Raw genomic sequence first — 19,305 nt, 5'->3', positions numbered from 1 at the left:
TTCGTAGGGAGGAGCTTCCCTCCTTCATTGTGCAGGCGTTGGAAGTTTTTGGATATTTCTTCTCCGGAGCCTACGGGTGGAAGTGGTCCAGCGCCCTCAATTATCTCAGGCACAAGATGCCCTCCTTGGTCCTTTCATGTGCATGAGGCGATGAAAATCTTAATTTCCTCACTGTGGGATACTCCAGACAGTGGGCTCAAGGTGTCTCAAGCGATGGCACGGCTCTACCCGCTTCCATCCGCAGACTTAGACCTCCTGAAGTTGCCGACAGTGGATTCCCTGATTACAGCGGTCACCAAAAGGACCACTGTCCCGGTTGATGGAGACCCAGCACTTAAGGACCCTCAAGATCGCAAGTTGGAAGCTTCTCTAAATGTTTCCTTTGAGGTTGCAGCGCTTTCGCTCCAGGCGTCAGTGTGCAGCTCCTACTCAGCCAGGGCTTGCCTGTCATGGGTTCAGAAGGCTTCCTCTCCAGAGGACCTGTTTTCTGGCCTTAGAGTTGGGCTTGGACTTCCTGGCTGATCTACTTTATGATCTCTTGAGAACTTTGGCTAAGAGTGTTTTGCTGGCAGTGACTGTACATCGGTGGCTTTGGTTGTGTCATTGGTCCGTGGACGTAGCTTTTAAATCACAGTTGGCGAATCTGCCTTTCCAGGGAAAGCTGCTCTTTGGGGCAGACCAAGATAGGATTGTGAAGGAGTTGGGTGACTCTAGGTGTCAGTGCCTCCCTGAAGATAAGCCTAAGTTGGTTTGACAATCAGGGCCTAGGCCTAAGTTTTGGGATACCCCTCGTTTTTGACCAGGCAGAGGGGGGCTCCTTTCAGAGGACCCGCTTTACGCAGAGCTCTGCGATCCAAGAAAAGAGGCTTTCCTTCAGTTTGTGCATTGGATCGGAGCTCTGTTGACTCGATCCGGAGAGGTAAGAGCATTTTGATGCTCCTCCGGGGTGGGCCCGCGTTCGGGGCGATTTTGGCGTGAGTCCGCCATTTTGAATTTCCCACTGTTTTCGGCGATGGCTGAGGAGGTTGTAAAGCGCTGTTCCTGTTGTGGTAAGCGCAGATCATCAGCAGGGCTCTGTAAATCGTGCTCTTCTGACGTCAGAGCCGGCCCGAGCATGGCGAGCGAGGTTTCTTCCCGCTCTGTGGAGCTGGCAGTGGGTGCCATTTTGGAACAGCATGGCGCGACCCCCGCTGAGGCAGAGGGATGTGAGCCTGGAGGGGAGCCTCGAATGGAGGCTAATATGAGAGCCATTTCCTCTGGACTGGAACCGGGGTGAGCCATTCTCCCCTGAATTTGTTTTACTGCTGCATAAAGCATTTATGTTAAAAAGAGCTCTCCCGCAGGGGTCTCAATCGGCCTGGCTGCCTGTGTCCCTTCCAGTAGAGCCCAGCCTTGAATTACCGTCAGGTGCATTTTCCCCTGACAGATGGCCGCAGGACAAGCGCAGAAGGGTGGATTCCCCTTCAGAGAGTGGCGCACCCCCATTCCCCCCCCCCCCCCCTCCCCGTGGTTGGCATGTGAGGAGTCTGGGGGTCTGGAGAGCCAGAGGAAGGTGCAGGATTGCCACTGGATCCGGATGATCCTTCCGCGGTGAGGATTTTCCACCGTGATGAGCGGCCAGCGCTGATTTCTAATGCCCTGCAGGCCCTCTCTATTGTAGATCCTGCGAGTGCTGAGCTCTCCTCTGCTAATCCGAGGATGACAAGTACTAAGAAGCCTGCTCGAGCCTTTCTTTTGCAGGACTCCATCCAAGAGCTTATTTCAGCTCAAGGGGCCTTTGAAAGTTGCCAGGGCTATGGGGCAATTATACCCTCTAAGTGAGGAGAATTTGGTGTGCCTAGCTGTGCCTAAAGTGGATGCCCTAGTCACAGCTGTGACAGAGAACTACCCTCCCGGTGGAAGGAGGAGTTGCCCTGAAGGACATGCAGGACCGACGCCTTGAATCAGCTGTAAAGCGGTCCTTTGAGATTTCAGGCCTATCCTTACGGGCGTCTGCATGCAGCTGTTACGTTGCCCGAGCCTGCCTTGCTTGGTTACAAGAGGCAGTGGAACAGCCCGGAGATGGAGCGGAGCCCCTTGCGGAGGTGGCACCGCGGATGGAGTCGGCCTTGTCTTTCTTGGCTGACGCCCTTTATGATCTGGTCAGAGCTTCGGCTAAACAGATGGTTGTGGCGGTGGCAGCTTGCCGCCTGTTGTGGCTACAGCATTGGGCGGCGGACATGGCCTCTTAGAAGCAAAGGTTGGTGAAGTTGCCCTTTCGAGGCCTTCTCCTATTTGTTGAGGAGTTGGAGATTTGTTAAAGGCCTGGGGGGATGCTAAACCCCAGCGCTTACCCGAGGATAGGCCGCGGCCTTCCTCCAAGGGTCAGGCGGTTCCCACCTCTGACAGACCTCGCTTCAGAGAAGCTCGAAGGTACCGCCCGGGGCGTTCTGCTGGGTTCACTTCTCGTGCCCGTTTTCAGCAGAGGAACTCCTTTCGCTCGGACAAGCGTTCCGCAGCTGGCTCAAGGCCTGGAGTTCAAGGGCGACTCTCTCAATGATGGTGCGCCGGCCCTCTCCTCGCTCCCTGTTATAGGAGGACGACTTTCCCTCTTTCACGAGGAGTGGGCCAAGATTTCCTCAGGTCTTGGACCTGATCAGAGATGGCTACAGAATAGAATTCAATGCCCCGATAAGAGACGTGCTTGTGGAGTCCCGATGCGATTCTGCCGCCAAACGGGCGGCGGTAGATGAGACCTTACAAGGCTTGATTCACCTAGGGACGGTGTGCCCGGTGCCTCCCGCCGAGCTCGGCTCTGGCCGTTACTCCATTTACTTTGTGGTGCCGCGAAAAGGAGAGTCTTTTCGGCCAATCCTAGACTTAAAAGAAGTCAACAAGTCTCTGAACGTGCGGCATTTTCACATGGAAACCCTGCGCTCCATCATTGTGGCGGTACAGCCAGGAGAGTTTCTCACGTCTCTGGACCTGAAAGAAGCTTACTTGCACATACCAATTTGGCCCCTGCACCAGAGGTTTCTGCGTTTTGCAGTGATGGGAAAACATTTCCAGTGTCGGGCCTTGCGTTTTGGCCTCGCCACAGCTCCCCGAACCTTTTCAAAGGTAATGGTGGCAGTAGCTGCCTTCCTCAGGCGAGAGGGTATCCGGGTTCACCCGTACCTGGACGACTGGCTCATCAGAGTGGACTCTGCAGAAGAGAGTCACCATGTTACAGCCAGAGTGGTCTCAGTACTGCAATCTCTGGGCTGGGTTGTCAGTATAGCCAAAAGTCACCTGACCCCCTCGCAGTCTCTAGAATATTTGGGGGCCAGGTTCGACACAGCCTCGGGGTATGTGTACCTACCCGAGCAAAGACGGTGCAAGCTTCAGAATCAGGTCCGTCTGCTCCTGAGGATTCCCCGCCCACGAGCTTGGGACATTGTCCAGCTGCTTGGATTGATGATGGCCACCATGGAACTGGTGCCCTGGGCGAGAGCGCTCCTGAAACCTCTACAGTATGCTCTACTCCAAGGATGGTCTCCAGTATCTCAGGGTTATCAATGCAGAATCTCTTGGCTCCCTGCGGCCCAACTCAGCATGGAGTGGTGGCTCTCAGACAGCATGCTGCGGCGAGGAATGCCGCTGGCGCTCCCCGATTGGTGCCTAGTGGTGACAGATGCCAGTCTGAAAGGCTGGGGCGCACATTGCAAGGGGAAGCATGCTCAGGGTCTATGGACACCCGAGGAGTCGGAGTGGTCCGTCCACCGCCTAGTTGAAAGCGGTGTTTCAGGTGCTTCTGCCCTTTCAAGTGACCCTGGAAGGATTGTCTGTCAGAGTGATGTCGGACAACACGACAGCAGTGGCCTACATAAATCGACAAGGCGGCACTCGGTGCAGAGCTCTAGCCGCGCAGGCCGAACAAATTTGCCACTGGGCCGAGCTGCATCTACAGTTTCTGTTGGCAGCTGACATTGCAGGTCAGAGCAACGTGCAAGCCGATTATCTAAGCAGGCATCAGATCGATCCAGCGGAGTGGGAACTTGCAGACGAAGTATTCCTGCAGATATGTGCCAAGTGGGGCAAGCCCGTGATGGATCTAATGGCGACAAGCACCAATGCCAAAGTCCCATGCTTCAGCAGACGGAGAGATCCTCACTCGGCGGGGTTGGATGCCTTGGCTCAACCCTGGCCTCCGGGCCTACTGTATGTGTTCCCTCCGTGGCCCTTGATAGGGCGAGTGCTCCTGCGGATTCGGCTGCATCCAGGAGAAGTGGTTCTCGTCGCCCCGGATTGGCCCAGGAGGCCTTGGTATGCGGACCTCTGACAGATGCTCGTAGAGGATCCCCTTCAGTTACCTCTGGTTCCCAACCTGTTGTCACAGGGTCCGGTGACCATGGAGGACGCCGGGCGATTTGGTCTTATGGCCTGGCGATTGAGAGGGCGCAATTGAGAGACAAAGGCTATTCCAATAAAGTAATTACCACTCTCCTGCAAGCCCGCAAGCGTTCCACGTCCGTGGTTTATGCCAGGATTTGGCGCCAGTTTGAAGTTTGGTGTTTTTCTAAAGAGATCGCACCCCTGCGGGCTACTGTCTCGCCGATTCTGGACTTTTTGCAGGATGGTGTACAAAAAGGCTTGGCCTAAAATTCCCTGCGGGTGCAAGTGGCAGCGTTGGCCTCCCTGCATGGCAAGGTTGAAGGCGTGTCTTTAGCTGCTCATCCAGATGTGGTACGGTTTCTTAGAGGGGTGCTTCGGCTCCGTCCTCCCGTGCGTGCACCTTGTCCAGCGTGGAACCTGGGGCTAGTGCTGAAAGCCCTTCAGGGTGCTCCCTTTGAACCGCTTTGGCGTGCTTCAGAGAAAGATTTGACACTGAAGGCCGTCTTTTTAGTGGCCATTACTTCGGCGAGACGGATGTCAGAGCTCCAGGCGCTGTCCTGCAGAGACCCTTTTCTGCAGTTTTCGGAGTCCAGGGTCACGGTTCGGACCGTGCCTTCCTTCTTGCCTAAGGTGGTTTCAGCATTTCACCTAAACCAACCTATTTTCTTGCCCTCCTTTGTCAAGGAGGAGTTTCCAGAATCTTTTGGGCAATTGCACCTGTTGGACGTGCGCAGGACTCTGCTGCAGTATCTGCGAGTTACTAACTCTTTCAGGACCTCTGATCATCTGTTTGTTTTGCTATCAGGGCCTCGCAGAGGGTCTCCAGCGTCTAAAGCCACTATTGCCCGCTGGCTTAAAGAATCTACCTTTTCAGCTTATTTGCTTGCCGGCCGGCCTCCGCCTGATGCCTTTAAGGCGCATTCCACTAGAGGAATTTCCTCTTCTTGGGCTGAAACTGGAGCACTCTCTCTTCAAGAGATTTGTAGTGCAGCAACATGGGCTTCTAAGCTCTCTTTTGCCCGACATTACAGGCTGGATGTGGCTGCCAGGAGGGACGCACATTTTGGAGCGCAAGTGCTGGCTACGACGTGGTGTGGCTTGTTCCCACCCTATCTAGGGATTGCTTTGATACATCCCATCTGTAATGGCTGCATCTGCTTGATGACAAGGAAGGGAAAATTAGGTTCTTACCGTGATAATTTTCTTTCCTTTAGTCATAGCAGATGCAGCCATGATCCCTCCCTGTCTGATTGCTATGTGCTGTAAATCTATTTCAGGTTCTGTTCATGTTTCCTGGAGATTCAGTCCTTGGGAGAAAGTCGGAATCGGTCTTCAGGATTCTTGTTCAATTAAAGGAGGATGACTTAATTCCCTCCAGTTTCATGTTTTGGAGGATGAGTTTATTCCCTCCAGTTATGTCTCAGTGGAGGATGAGTTTAAGCCCTCCGGGAGGATGTTTCATTCCCTCCATTCTGAGTTAATGCAAGTAGCTGCAGTGGGAAATCGATTGCGAAACTATTGTTAGTAATATGTAATTTATCTTAAAAGTCAAGTGTGGTACTGGAAGATTGGAGGGTGGCCAATGTAATGCCGATTTAAAAAAAAAAAAAAAAAAAAAAAAAAAAAAAAAGGGTTTCAGAAGAAATCTGGGAAATTATAGACAGTTGATGTCTGACATCAGTGCCAGGCAAAATGGTAGAGACTATTATAAAGAACAAAACTACAGAGCATATTCAAAAGCATGGATTGAGACAAAGCCAACTTGGGTTTGGTGAGGCAAGATTTCCCTTCACTAATCTATTACATTTTTTCGAAGGGGTGAACAAACCTGGGTAAAGATGAGCCAGTCGATATTGTGTATCTGGATTTTCAAAAGGCATTTGACAAAGTACCTCGTGAACAGGGCAGGTGCTAGGGTTTCTGGTGCCCTCCTGCAGCCTATCAGTTGGCGCTCCCCACCCAACCAGGGGCGAGATCACTATGGCTCTGCCCCTACAGTAGCCACACCTCTTTTATCAGCCATGGCGCATATAAACAATCATTGAAAATATTACACTAGTACTGGAGAAAAAACCCCCTTTCTTTTTCATTATAAATTTCTGTAAGCTGTTACAACTCCAGTATACCTAAAATGACACACACCAAATTAGCATACAGATTCTGCATGCAGCACAATACTAGAAAAACAGAAAGAAACACATTGCTATACATTGCAAAATAAGACAACAGATGTAAATTCTCAAATTGGATATATTCCAAACACTAATATAAAAATAAAATGATTTTTTTCTACCGTTGTTGTTTGGTGACTTTATTTTTCTCACCGTGTTGGTCCCAGTATCTGATTCTTCTGCTCTCTATCTGTTCTCTTAACTCTGGTTCCAGGGCTTCCTTTCCATTTATTTCTTTACTTTCTTCTTTCTTCATTTCTTGCCCTTCATCTATAGGTAAAAGCTGGGTCCTCCACGGACTTGACTGGAGGAGGTATACAGTGGTTCCAGCTTTTGCCTATTTGCTCCATCCATGTCCAGCATTTTTCCTCTCCCTTTTCCATCCATGTCCAGCCTTTCTCCTCTCCTCCCCTTTATCCATGTTCATTTCATTTCCTCTCTCCCCTCCCCTTCCCTTTATCCATGTTCATCTCACTTCCTCTCTCTCCTTCCATGTACATCTGTCTTCCCTCCCCTTCATCCATGTCTATCATTTCTCCTCTCCCTTTCCCTCTGTGTGCATCTCCTTCCTCTTTCTTTCCTTCCCTCCATCCCTGTCCAACATTTCTCCTCACTTCCCTGCCCTCCACTCCATCTGTCCTGCATTTCTCCTCTGTTCCTCCTATATCCATGTGCATCTCCTTCCTGTCTTCCCTCTCCTCCATCCCTGTTCAACATTTCTCCTCTCTTCCCTGCCCTCCACTCCATTTGTTCAGCATTTCTCCTCTGTTCCTGCTATATCCATGTGCATCTCCTTCCTGTCTTTCCTCTCCTCCATCCATGTCCAACATTTCTCCTGCCCTTCCCTCCATCCTCTCCTCCATCCATGTCCAACATTTCTCCTGCCCTTCCCTCCATCCTCTCCTCCATCCATGTCCAACATTTCTCCTGCCCTTCCCTCCATCCTCTCCTCCATCCATGTCCAACATTTCTCCTGCCCTTCCCTCCATTCTCTCCTCCATCCATGTCCAACATTTCTCCTGCCCTTCCCTCCATCCTCTCCTCCATCCATGTCCAACATTTCTCCTGCCCTTCCCTCCATCCTCTCCTCCATCCATGTCCAACATTTCTCCTGCCCTTCCCTCCATCCTCTCCTCCATCCATGTCCAACATTTCTCCTGCCCTTCCCTCCATCCTCTCCTCCATCCATGTCCAACATTTCTCCTGCCCTTCCCTCCATCCTCTCCTCCATCCATGTCCAACATTTCTCCTGCCCTTCCCTCCATCCTCTCCTCCATCCATGTCCAACATTTCTCCTGCCCTCCCCTCCTATCCATGTCCAGTGATTCTCCTCTGCCCTCCCCTCCTATCCATGTCCAGTGATTCTCCTCTGCCCTCCCCTCCCCTCCCCTCCTATCCATGTCCAGTGATTCTCCTCTGCCCTCCCCTCCTAGCTATGTCCAGTGGCTTACCCCAGCCCCCAAGTTCTATTTCCAATCCAAGCCCCACCTGCCCACCCTCTTCTCCCACAACATTCCCCTTTTTCTTTCTGCCACCCTGCGTTTAAATCTTTTATTTTACCTTAAGTTGCACCGGTGATGGCGGTAGTGAAAGCAGCAGGCTCGCCTGCAGCCTTCCCTTTCCTCTGTGTCCCGCCTTCCTCTGATGTAATTTCCTGTTTCTGCGATGGCAGGACACTGAGGGGAGGGAAGGCTGGAGGCGAGCCTGCTGCTTTCACTGCCACCGCTGCCACTGCAACTGGAAGTAAAAGATTTAAATGCAAGAGGGCAGGAAGGAAAGGAGGGTTGTCAGGAAGCTGGGGGGCAGGCAGGTGAGGACTGAGAGCTGTCTGCACCTGAAGCTGGAACTGTGAGCAGCCCAGCGGCAGTAAGCATGGCTTGTGGCACCCTCCAGAGGTCAGTGCCCCCTGCCATGCTTACCGGGTTACGCCGGCCCTGCTCGTGAAAGACCCCAGAGGAAATTAGAGAGTCATGGGATAGGAGGTAGTGTCCCATTGTGGATTGAAAACTGGTTAAAAGATAGAAAACAGAGAGTAGGGTTAAATTGTCAGTATTCTCAATGGGGAAGGGTAGATAGTGGGGTTCCTCTGGGGGTCTCTGCTGGGACCGCTGCTTTTTAACATTTATAAATGATCTAGGGATGGGAGTAACTGATGACACAAAGTTATTCAAAGTTGTTAAATTGCAAGAAGATTGTGTAAAATTACAAGAGGACCTTGCGAGACTGGGAAACTGGGCATCTAAATGACAGATGATGTTTAATTTGAGCAAGTGGAAAGTGAACCCGAATAATAGCTACATCATGCAAGGTTCCACATTAGGAGTCGCTGACTAGGAAAAGGATCTCGGCGTCATTGTTGATACATTGAAACCCTCTGCTCAGTGTGCAGCGGTGGCTAAGAAAGCAAATAGAATGTTAGGTATTATTAGGAAAGGAATGGAAAACACAAATGAGGACGTTATATTGCCTTTGTATCGCTCTATTGTGTGGACCGCACCTCGAATATTGTGTTCAATTCTGGTTACCGCATCGTAATAAAAGTATAGTGGAATTAGAAAAGGTACAGAGAAGGGCAACGAAAATGATAAAGGGGATGGGACAACTTCCCTACAAGGAATGGCTAAAATGGCTAGGGCTCTTCAGCGTGGAGAAAAGATGGCTGAGGGAAGATAGGTCTATAAAATGAGTGGATTGGAATGGGTAGGCGTGAATCGCTTGTTTACGCTTTTCAAAAATACTAGGACTAGGGGGCATGCAATGAAGCTACAAATTAGTAAATTTTAAAATGAATCAGAAAAACAATTTCTTTATTCAATGTGATTAAACTGTGGAATTCATTGCCAGAGAATGTAGTAAAAGCAGTTAGTGGGGTTTAAAAAAGATTTAGATGGCTTTCTAAAGGAAAAGTGTATAGACTATTATTAAAAAGGACTTAGGGAAAATCCACTGCTTATTTCTAGAATAAGCAGCATAAAATGTATTGTACTTTTGTTTTAATCTTCCCAGGTACTTGTGATCTGGATTGGCCACTTTTGGAAATAGGATGCTGGGCTTGATGAACCTTTAGTGTGTCCCAGTATGGCAATACTTATTTACTTTATGACCCCAGTTCCCTAGGATCAAAGTCCGCTGCATTAACTACTAGGCTACTCTTCCACTTAAGACTATAACTGAAGAGTCATGGTCAAGCTCAGACCCAATTCAGGGAACTATAGCAAATATGGGAAACCCTTCTGCCGCTATTATTTGAAGATGCAAAATTACTGCTACTAAAATGCTCACACTCGCACTTCTTCCTAGACCACTGCCTGGAATTCCTGTTCCAGTCCACTCCACCATAGGTTATCCAGTGGCTAACGGATTACCTCGATAAGCTGCTAGGTTCAGGTTCTCTTCCTCTAGACATGGGCAAAATTGTGCTCACACCACTACTGAAGGGCACAGAGCACAGGATTAGATATAACCTCTACAGCAAATTGTCATACCACTGTTTACCAAAATGCAGGAATCTTTGCAAACAACTTTCAAAATATCTGGTAACTTTTTCTACTTTACACTAATCCCAAGTTGGATTCAGATCCACACACAGCACCGAAACCCTGCTCTTAGTACTAACAAAATATGTCAAACAATACCTATTCAAGGGGAATCAGGTTCTACTACTTCAGTTTGACATCTTGGTAGCGTTTGACGCAGTGGATCACGCAGTGTTACTCGAACGACTGGACCAGTCCTCAAGTGGCTCAACAGATTCCTCTCAAACTGAAGCTACTCTGTAAAATAAAACAAACACCTTTCAAATCACTGGATCCCAAAATGTGGTGTCCCTCAAGGATCCCTGTTATCTTCTGTCTTATTTAACTTCTTCATGTCCTCCCTCAGTTCAATACACCTGAGCTTAGGAGAACTATTACACGCTGATGACATCATGCTCCTTCTACTGCTGACACCTCCACACCAAGATCCAGTCTGATTTCGTAACAACCGGGATGAACAATATTCAGACCTGGGCTTTGGCAAGTAAACTGAATACGCAAAAGACCAATATCCTTTTGGTTCCGAAATCAAGGAGTTGAGGCCCAACCTCAATAACACTATCCAATGACAGAATCTTCCTAGTTGAATCAGAAGCCAGAGTGTCTGGGGCCCTCCTAGTCTCTTCCCTATCATTCTCATTCCATATCAATCAACTATGGAAGAAAACGATGTGTTAAAATGAAACTACGGCTAATTCAATCATTCTTTAATCAAAAGGCCTTTGCTCTACTGGTCCAAATGCTGATCCTACCACATCTGAACTACTGTAATGTCTTATTTTTTTAGTATTAAGGTCCAATATCAAAATAAACTACAGATCATACAGAACACTGCAGCAAGACTAATTTTCAAAATAAATAGATACACCATTGTTACGTCTTCTTACTAAACTGCATTGGTAACCCATAGCTGAAAGAACTAGGTTTAAAGCCGCCTGTCTAGTCTTTCAGATTCTGCATGGTACTACATCTGAACTATTGACCAATATCTCATCTGCATCGTCCACTCAGACTGAAAGAACAATTGATCTTAGCCCCACCTTTTTTTCAAGGGAATCTGATTTCAAAAGATCTTTAACTTGCTCTTCCCGGTATCAAGAATCTCTCTATGGAACTCACTACCTCTGGCTTTGAGATCAGAGATTAAGTACCTCAGCTTCCTGAAGAGGTTAAAAACTTACCTTTTCTTAAAGCCTAGTACATAACAATCTCCACTCAAACCTCTGGACTATTGAACTACTATATGAAACAGCTACCACTCTCACACCTTATAGTTCTATAGTGCTAGACAGATAAGATGTATCAAACCAACAAGATAGTATTCACCCAATGTCCTACTTACAATACTGTTTCAATTGTATCTATCCAACAAGATTATACTCGCACAATGTCCTACTTATATTGTATCTAACCAACAAGATTATACTCGCCCAATGTCCTTCTTACAATATTGTACCAACTTCCGCCTCACTGATAATGTAAACTGCATTGAATCCTGAGAAGGGCATATTAGCAGTATATAAGACCTGCATTGAATAGAACTGAACCAGTCGATTGTGTTGCCAACATATTTTCCCGACCTCATGCACATCCTGGCGAAAGCAGCTTGTACACCTTGGATTACAAGTGAGCATCAGTTTACTACATGGAGCGGACCAGACCCCACAGACAGTCTGCCCAACTTTTTATTTCTTTTGAACCTAACAGGATGGGGGTTACCATTGGGGAAACACACCATTTCTAATTGGCTGGCAGATTGCATTTCCTTCACTTATCCCCAAGCTAGGCAGGCCCTAGAGGGTCATGTCATGGCTCACAATGTGAGCCATGACTGCGTTGGTAGCCCACTTGCGGTCAGCCTCCATTGAAGAAACTTGCAAACCTGCGACGTGGTCTTCCGCACATTCGTATCACACTACTGCCTTGAACAGGATACCCGACACGACAGTGTTGCAGAATTTTGTTTGTGGTCTTTTTATAGAAGAGGCATGAGTTTCTAGTTACAAGTCACATTTCCACTGCGTGGTTATCAAAATACTGGCTGAGTCAGGATGCACATAGATATAACAAAAGAGAGGGAACGAAGTACAAACTAAAGTCCAAACAAAAAAAACAGCACCACGGGCCTTTAAAAATGGAACACAGTTCTTTAATGAATGAGCCTTGACAAAAAGACCCGACACGGGCCGTGTTTCGGTGACTAGCACCTGCGTCAGGGGTCACAGTGATGACGTGGAAAACTTGGGGAATAACTCTAATATATTCCTCTACAATATATTATTCCTTACCCCACGTCTCATGTAGTAAAAGCTACAAAGCACCAAGGCACTTTCACTTTCTGCACAGCATTCTGTAAAGTACAGCTCATTAGTGCTTTCTATCTTCACCTGCTGGCAGATGGGCATAACCCACTAGTCTGGACTGATTCTTTGGAACAAAAGGAAAGAAAATGAGCAGGTAAGAACACATTTTTTCTTAAGCACTATCCCAGAGATTGCCCACTATTTTCCCTCCTTGAGTCCTCTGACCCCTTCCTAACTTATGTATTCCACCCTCCTCAGAACCCATTCTTAGCGCACACTGGGGCACTTTTACTAAGGCGTGTAGGCGCCTAATCAGATTGGAACTACCGCCAGGCTACTGTATGCCCAGGGCGGTAATTCCGTTTTTGTTCGTCCAAAACACGCGGTAGAAATTCTCTACCACGTGGTGCTTACCCGGTGGTAATCAGCAGTGTACGTACGCTGACTATTACTGCCTGGTTAATGTGTGAGACCTTACTGCTAAGTCAGTAGGTGGTGGAAAGGTCTCAGGCCGAAAATGAATGCGTGCTGGTTTTAATTTTGCTGCACATCTATTTTTGCCGGCACGCTGAAAAATAGACCTGCACGGGTCCAAAACATGCACGCACACCAGTGCAGGCCATTTTTCTGCACGCCTTAGTAAAAGGGCCCCATTTTTCTTTCCAGTAGTATAGATTTTTCCAGATCATAACTCATAATCTCATCTAGAAGTGCTCCAAAACAGCATGGCATGGACAAGTGGGCATTTGCTTTGTCACCAGTTACCATGAGGGCCATTCCCTGCTTTGTTGAATGCATATTTATAGAGGATGCCAGTGTGTACTCTTTACAAACATATATGTTTATAAAAAGCAGAGCTGTGAGGCCAAAGGAAGGAGATGGGCAGACTTCAGGAACAGGGTGTCCACAGATAGCACTTGTCATAGGTCCTCTTTCCACTTGACTGAAGTTAGGGGGACAGTGCTTTTGCCCAGGGGGAGTAAAATCTGGGTTCATGCTGGGTAATTTGTATTAGGTTCTGCTAGCGTATACTATGTATATATGTGTATAGATACAGGTATACATAGATTTTGAGGTCCAGTCTGTGGACCTCAGAAAACCATGAAAGTAGCTACTTCTATCACATCAGTTTAATATTAATAAAACATTTATTTATTTTTTTCAGGATGGTAAGCTGGGAAAGGGCTGTCCAATCTGTTTTATTTTCCCTTAATTGAAACTACCATTTTAAACCTACCATGGATAAACAACAGACTGAGTTAGAGGAACAGGACAGTAGCAACATGCCAGGTGGAACACCTGCTTTCTTTGTTATTTTGAAACAACCACAAGGAAATGGCACATCAGAACAGGGAATATTGGTAGCTAATCATGATTTGTGTGCAGCTGCCAATGGTGTGCCGGAACAAACACTTGTAAAACCCCAACCTAAAACTTGTCTTCCAGCTGATTGCAGTTCAGGGGACATTACTGTTACCCTTGACAATAACAGCATGTGGAATGAGTTCTGTCGTCGCAATACTGAAATGATTTTGACTAAACAAGGAAGACGCATGTTCCCGTATTGCCGGTACTGGATAACTGGTTTGAATTTCTATTCAAAGTATATCCTAGTAATGGACATCTCTCCTGTGGACAATCATCGTTACAAGTGGAATGGTCGCTGTTGGGAACCTAGTGGTAAAGCAGAGCCCCATGTATTGGGCAGGGTCTTCATTCACCCTGAATCCCCATCTACAGGGCAATACTGGATGCATCAGCCAGTCTCCTTCTACAAGCTTAAACTCACCAACAATACCCTAGATCAGGAGGGGCACATTATCCTTCACTCTATGCACCGCTATCTGCCACGTCTTCATTTGGTGCCTGTGGAGAAGGCTACAGAAGTTATTCAGTTGAACGGGCCAGGTGTACACACCTTTACTTTCCAACAAACTGAATTTTTTGCAGTGACAGCCTACCAAAACATTCAGATCACACAACTAAAGATAGACTACAATCCCTTCGCAAAAGGGTTCAGGGATGATGGGTTGAACAATAGACCTTTGCGGGATGTACACTCAAAAAGCAATTCTGATCAGGAAGGGGGCAGTGTTTCCAGCTCACCTAGCAATCGTGGATTTCTAGAGAACGATTGGTTGGATGCCCAGCATAGAAGTCAAGTCTCCTCTTTGAGTACTCCAGATCAGTTGGATATTGACATAGAAAAAGAGTCCTTCAGTGCTGAGCGGGACTTCCTAAATTTTCTGGATCCAAATTTTCCAGTTGACGACATCGCAAGAATGAAGGAGGAAATAGCTGAAAGGTAGGCTGGGCAAAAGGGAATTGGACTCCAAGTTAAGATGAATTTTTACCCATTAATATTTTACTATAAAGGGGAGGCTTGTTATAAGCAATATTTTTAGTAGATTGGAGTTATTTTCAGTTAACTTAAAACATAGCTTCTAATGTCACTTGAGGTCCTGGAATGGAAAAAACTTATGGAGCTTTCTTTAAAATGGTAAACTGCATGTGCAGTGCTTCCTGTGTTTGTGACATCGTGTGTGTGTGTGTGTGTGTGTGTGTGTATGGGGGGGGGGGGGGGGGTCATCTCTGTGTGGGTTATGGGTCTGGATGATGTCTCCTGCTTTCTACTTGGGTGAGGTAAACTTTTGAAAATCAGTTGGAAAAAAAAGTTTCAGTCCAGTAAGACAGAAAAGTACTATACATAAGATAGAAATCTACCAGTAGAAATATCACTAAAAATAAGAATAAATGTGTGTGTGGTCTTCATAACTTGGGAACGAGAGATTAAAGATAAGTAACCATTCTTATGGTTTAAAAAAAATCTGATAAGCTCCATTAATTATACCCTTCCTGACTCTTAAATAAAATTCTGCCTCAACCAATGCAAGCTAAAGTAAATTTTTTTACTAGAATTTTATCTCCCTTACCAAGCAAGAAATCTTCAAGTTGCGTGTAATTAAAAAAACAACAACCCCAAAACCCCAGAGATTGTGTTTGTATGGAAACCTTAATCTGAGGTTTAAGTTGCAAAATTGCCTTCTGCAGTACCTGTGTAGAAAAAAAAGCTACATATTGCAATAGTTGTTTCCTTGTCATCAAGCAGATGAAGCCATTACGTATGGGTTGTGTCCATCAACCAGCAGGGGGAGATAGAGAGCACTCAACTTTTCACAGTGCCTCATGGCCAGCTAGCTCCACTGCCTCTTCAGTATTCTCTATCTCTCCAAGCAGGGTGGCTGCAGCTTCTTCGAGCTCCATCAAAAATCTGCCTGGGGGTGGCTCCTGGCTTGCCAGTTGTTAGCCAGGGTGTTAGAGGCTATAGCAGCTTCACTTTGAAGGCACATAGGTCAGCCCTTTCCCTGCCTTACCCATGCCCCCGTGGATGCAGGCACATTGGTTTGCCTTTCCCTGGCTTTCCCACTCATCTGAGCCTCCGGAGTGATTTTATTTAACTCTTTTGCCTCTGCTTTCCTCACAGTGTTAAAAAAAAAAAAAGTCGCGTCGCGCTTTAGCGCAGTGATCTTGGAAAAGAGGTTTTTTTCTTGAGATTCTTCTGCAGGACCGGAGCTGTGATACTCGGTCTAGTGAGGTAAGAGTGTTTTCTGACTCCTCCGGGGTGGGCCCGCGATCGGGACGTTTTTGGCTCGAACCGCCATTTTTTAATTTTACCGCCGTTTTCGGCGATGGCTGCGGAGACTGTAAAGCGCTGTTCTTAATGTGGCAAGCGCAAATCAGCAGCGGGGCTCTGTAATAGATACAAATCAAGGTAAGGTATACACAAAAAGTAGCACATATGAGTTTATCTTGTTGGGTAGACTGGGTGGACCGTGCAGGTCTTTTTCTGCCGTCATCTACTATGTTATGTTCCTATGTACAGAAGGTAGAGCTGGCCCGAGCATGGCGAGCGGCGATCTTTCGCGCTCTGAGCTGGCAGCGGACGCCATTTTGGATTTTCCACATGGTGCGGCCTCCTTTGCGACGGAGAGCTTTGAATCCGGGGGGGGGGGGGGGGTCCTCTGAGTGAGGCTAATAATAGAGCTGATAGCCCTGGGCAGGATCCGGGCGGTCAGGGAGCGGTTTTCTCCCCTGATTTTGTTTTAATGCTGCATAGGGCGTACATGCTTAAAAGAGCTCTTCCACAGGGATCTTCGGACCCTCTGCCTGCCCCCCCCCCCCCCCCCCCCCCCCCCCCCCCCCCCCGGTGGATCCTGGCCTTTTGGAGTTGGCTTTGCCTGTTTCTTATCCTCCTGATAAACGCAGAAGGGCTAATTCCCCTTCTGAGTGTGGCGCACCCCCCCCCCCTGTGGTCGGGCTATGAGGATTCTGAGGGGTCTGGCAGAACTTCTTGGGCTGAGGAGCCAGAGTTGGGTGCAGAATTGCCACAGGAGCTTGATGATCCGTCTGCGGTGAGGATTTTCCACCGCGAGGAGCTGCCAGCGCTTATTTCAGATGCCTTACAAGCCCTCTCGATTGAAGATCCTGGGAGTGGCACAGCCTCCTCTGTTAATCCAAGGATGGCTAGTACCAGAAATCCTGCTCGAGCCTTTCCTTTGCATGACTCCATCCAATAGCTTATTTCGGCTCAATGGGCTGACCCCGAGGGACCTTCGAAGGTTGCCAGGGCTATGGGGCAATTATACCCTCTGAGTAAGGAACATTTGGCTTGCTTTGCAATGCCTAAAGTGGATGCCCTGGTCACGGCTGTGACAAAGAGAACTACCCTCCCTGTTGAAGGAGGTGTTGCCCTGAAGGATATTCAAGACCGCAGGTTTGATTCAGCTCTGAAGCGGTCTTTGATTTGGCAGGTCTCACTGTTCGGGCGTCTGCATGCAGTTGTTATGCTGCTAGAGCCTGCCTGGCTTGGTTACAGCAGGCAGTGGTACAGCCCGGTGATGGAGCGGAGACCTTATCTGAAGTGGCTCCGCAGATGGAGTCGGCCTTGTCCTTTTTGGCTGATGCCCTTTATGATATGGTCAGAGCTTCGGCTAAACAAATGGCTGTAGCAGTGGCGGCTTGCCGCACTCTTTGGCTACGACATTGGGCGGCGGACATGGCCTCTAAGCAAAGGTTGGTGAAGTTGCCCTTTCAAGGCCTTTTCCTGTTTGGTGAGGAGCTTGAAAACATTGTTAAAGGCCTGGGGGATTCCAAACCTCAGCGCTTGCCCGAAGATAGGCCGAAGCCTTCCTCTAAGGGTCAGGCGGGCTCCTCTTACAGACCTCGTTTCCGTGAAGCTAGAAGGTACAGTCCGGGGCATGCTGCTGGGTTCACTTCTCGTGCCCGCTTTCAGCAGAGAAACTCCTTTCGCTCGGACAAATGTTCCGCAGCTGCTGGTTCAAGGCCTGGAGTTCAGGGGCGACCCTCTCATTGATGGTGCGCTGGCCCCCTCCTCGTTTCCTGTCATCGGAGGAAGACTTTCCCTCTTTTTCGAGGAGTGGGCCAAAATCTCCGCAGATCAGTGGGTCTTGGACCTGATCAGAGACGGATACCAAATAGAATTCGATGCCCTGGTGAGAGACGTTTTTGTAGAGTCCCGATGCGGTTCTGTCGCCAAACGGGCCTCGATAGAGGAGACTTTGCACAGTCTGTGCCAGATAGGGGTTGTGACCCCGGTGCCTCCCGCCGAACAAGGTCTAGGCCGCTACTCCATTTACTTTGTGGTGCCACGAAAAGGCGGGTCTTTTCACCCGATCCTGGACTTAAAAGAGCTAAACAAGTCCTTAAGAGTGCGGCATTTTCACATGGAAACCCTGCGCTCCATCATTGCGGCGGTACAGCCAGGAGAGTTTCTCACGTCTCTGGACCTGAAAGAAGCTTACTTGCACATACCAATTTGGCCCCCGCACCAGAAGTTTCTGCGGTGTTGGGAAAACATTTCCAGTTTCGGGCCTTGCCTTTTGGCCTTGCCACAACTCCCCGAACCTTCTTCAAGGTAATGGTGGTAGTAGCTGCCTTTCTCAGGCGAGAGGGTATCCGGGTTCACCCGTACATAGATGACTGGCTCATCAGAGCAGACTCAGAAAAAGAGAGTCATTTAGCTACAGCCAGAGTGGTTTCAGTCCTTCAATCTCTGGGCTGGGTTGTCAAAAAGTTACCTGACCCCCTCGCAATCTCTAGAATATTTGGGGGTCAGGTTCGACAGCCTCGGGCTATGTGTTTCTTCCTAAGCAAAGGCGGTGCAAGCTTCAGAATCAGGTCTGTCTGCTCCTGAGGATGCCCCGCCCGCGAGCTTGGGACATTGTCCAGCTGTTGGGATCGATGACGGCCACCTTGGACGTGGTGCCATGGGCGAGAGCGCACCCGAGACCTCTACAGTATTCTGTACTTCAGCGATGGTCTCCAGTATCTCAGGATTATCAGTGCAGACTTTCTTGGCTCCCTGTGGCCCGCCTCAGTATGGAGTGGTGGCTCTCGGACAGCATGTTGCGGCGGGAATGCTGCTGGCGCTCCCCGATTGGTGCCTAGTGGTGACAGATGCCAGCCTGACGGGCTGGGGCGCTCATTGCCAGGGGAAGCATGCCCAGGGTCTGTACATGCCCAACGAGTCGGAGTGGTCTATCAACCGCCTGGAGTTGAAAGTGGTGTTTCTGGCTCTTCTGGCCTTTCAAGTGACCCTGGAAGGATTGGCTGTCCGAGTGATGTCGGACAACACGACAGCAGTGGCCTACATAAATCGACAAGGTGGCACTCAGTGCAGAGCTCTAGCCGCGCAGGCCGAACAAATTTGCCACTGGGCCGAGCTGCATCTACAGTCCCTGTCGGCAGCTCACATTGCAGGTCAGAGCAACGTGCAAGCCGATTATCTAAGCAGGCATCAGATCGATCCAGCGGAGTGGGAACTTGCAGACGAAGTATTCCTGCAGATATGTGCCAAGTGGGGCAAGCCCGTGATGGATCTAATGGCGACAAGCACCAATGCCAAAGTCCCATGCTTCAGCA

At 48.6% G+C, this 19,305-nt stretch overlaps 1 protein-coding gene across 1 annotated transcript in view; it reads left to right on the top strand.

Moving 5' to 3' along the window:
- Positions 1-19,305, top strand: part of MGA (MAX dimerization protein MGA) — an 801,076-nt gene that overhangs the window by 86,756 nt on the left and 695,015 nt on the right. Inside the window, 1 exon segment of the mRNA XM_030215215.1 lies at positions 13,529-14,668. Within this exon segment, the coding sequence (XP_030071075.1) occupies positions 13,602-14,668 (1,067 nt within the window). The 5' untranslated portion in view covers positions 13,529-13,601.

The sequence above is a fragment of the Microcaecilia unicolor genome, chromosome 9 (genome assembly GCF_901765095.1).
Source record: "Microcaecilia unicolor chromosome 9, aMicUni1.1, whole genome shotgun sequence".
Lineage (NCBI taxonomy): Eukaryota > Metazoa > Chordata > Amphibia > Gymnophiona > Siphonopidae > Microcaecilia > Microcaecilia unicolor.
Note: the sequence above shows the minus strand (reverse complement) of the source record. Positions and strands in the feature narration are given on the sequence as shown.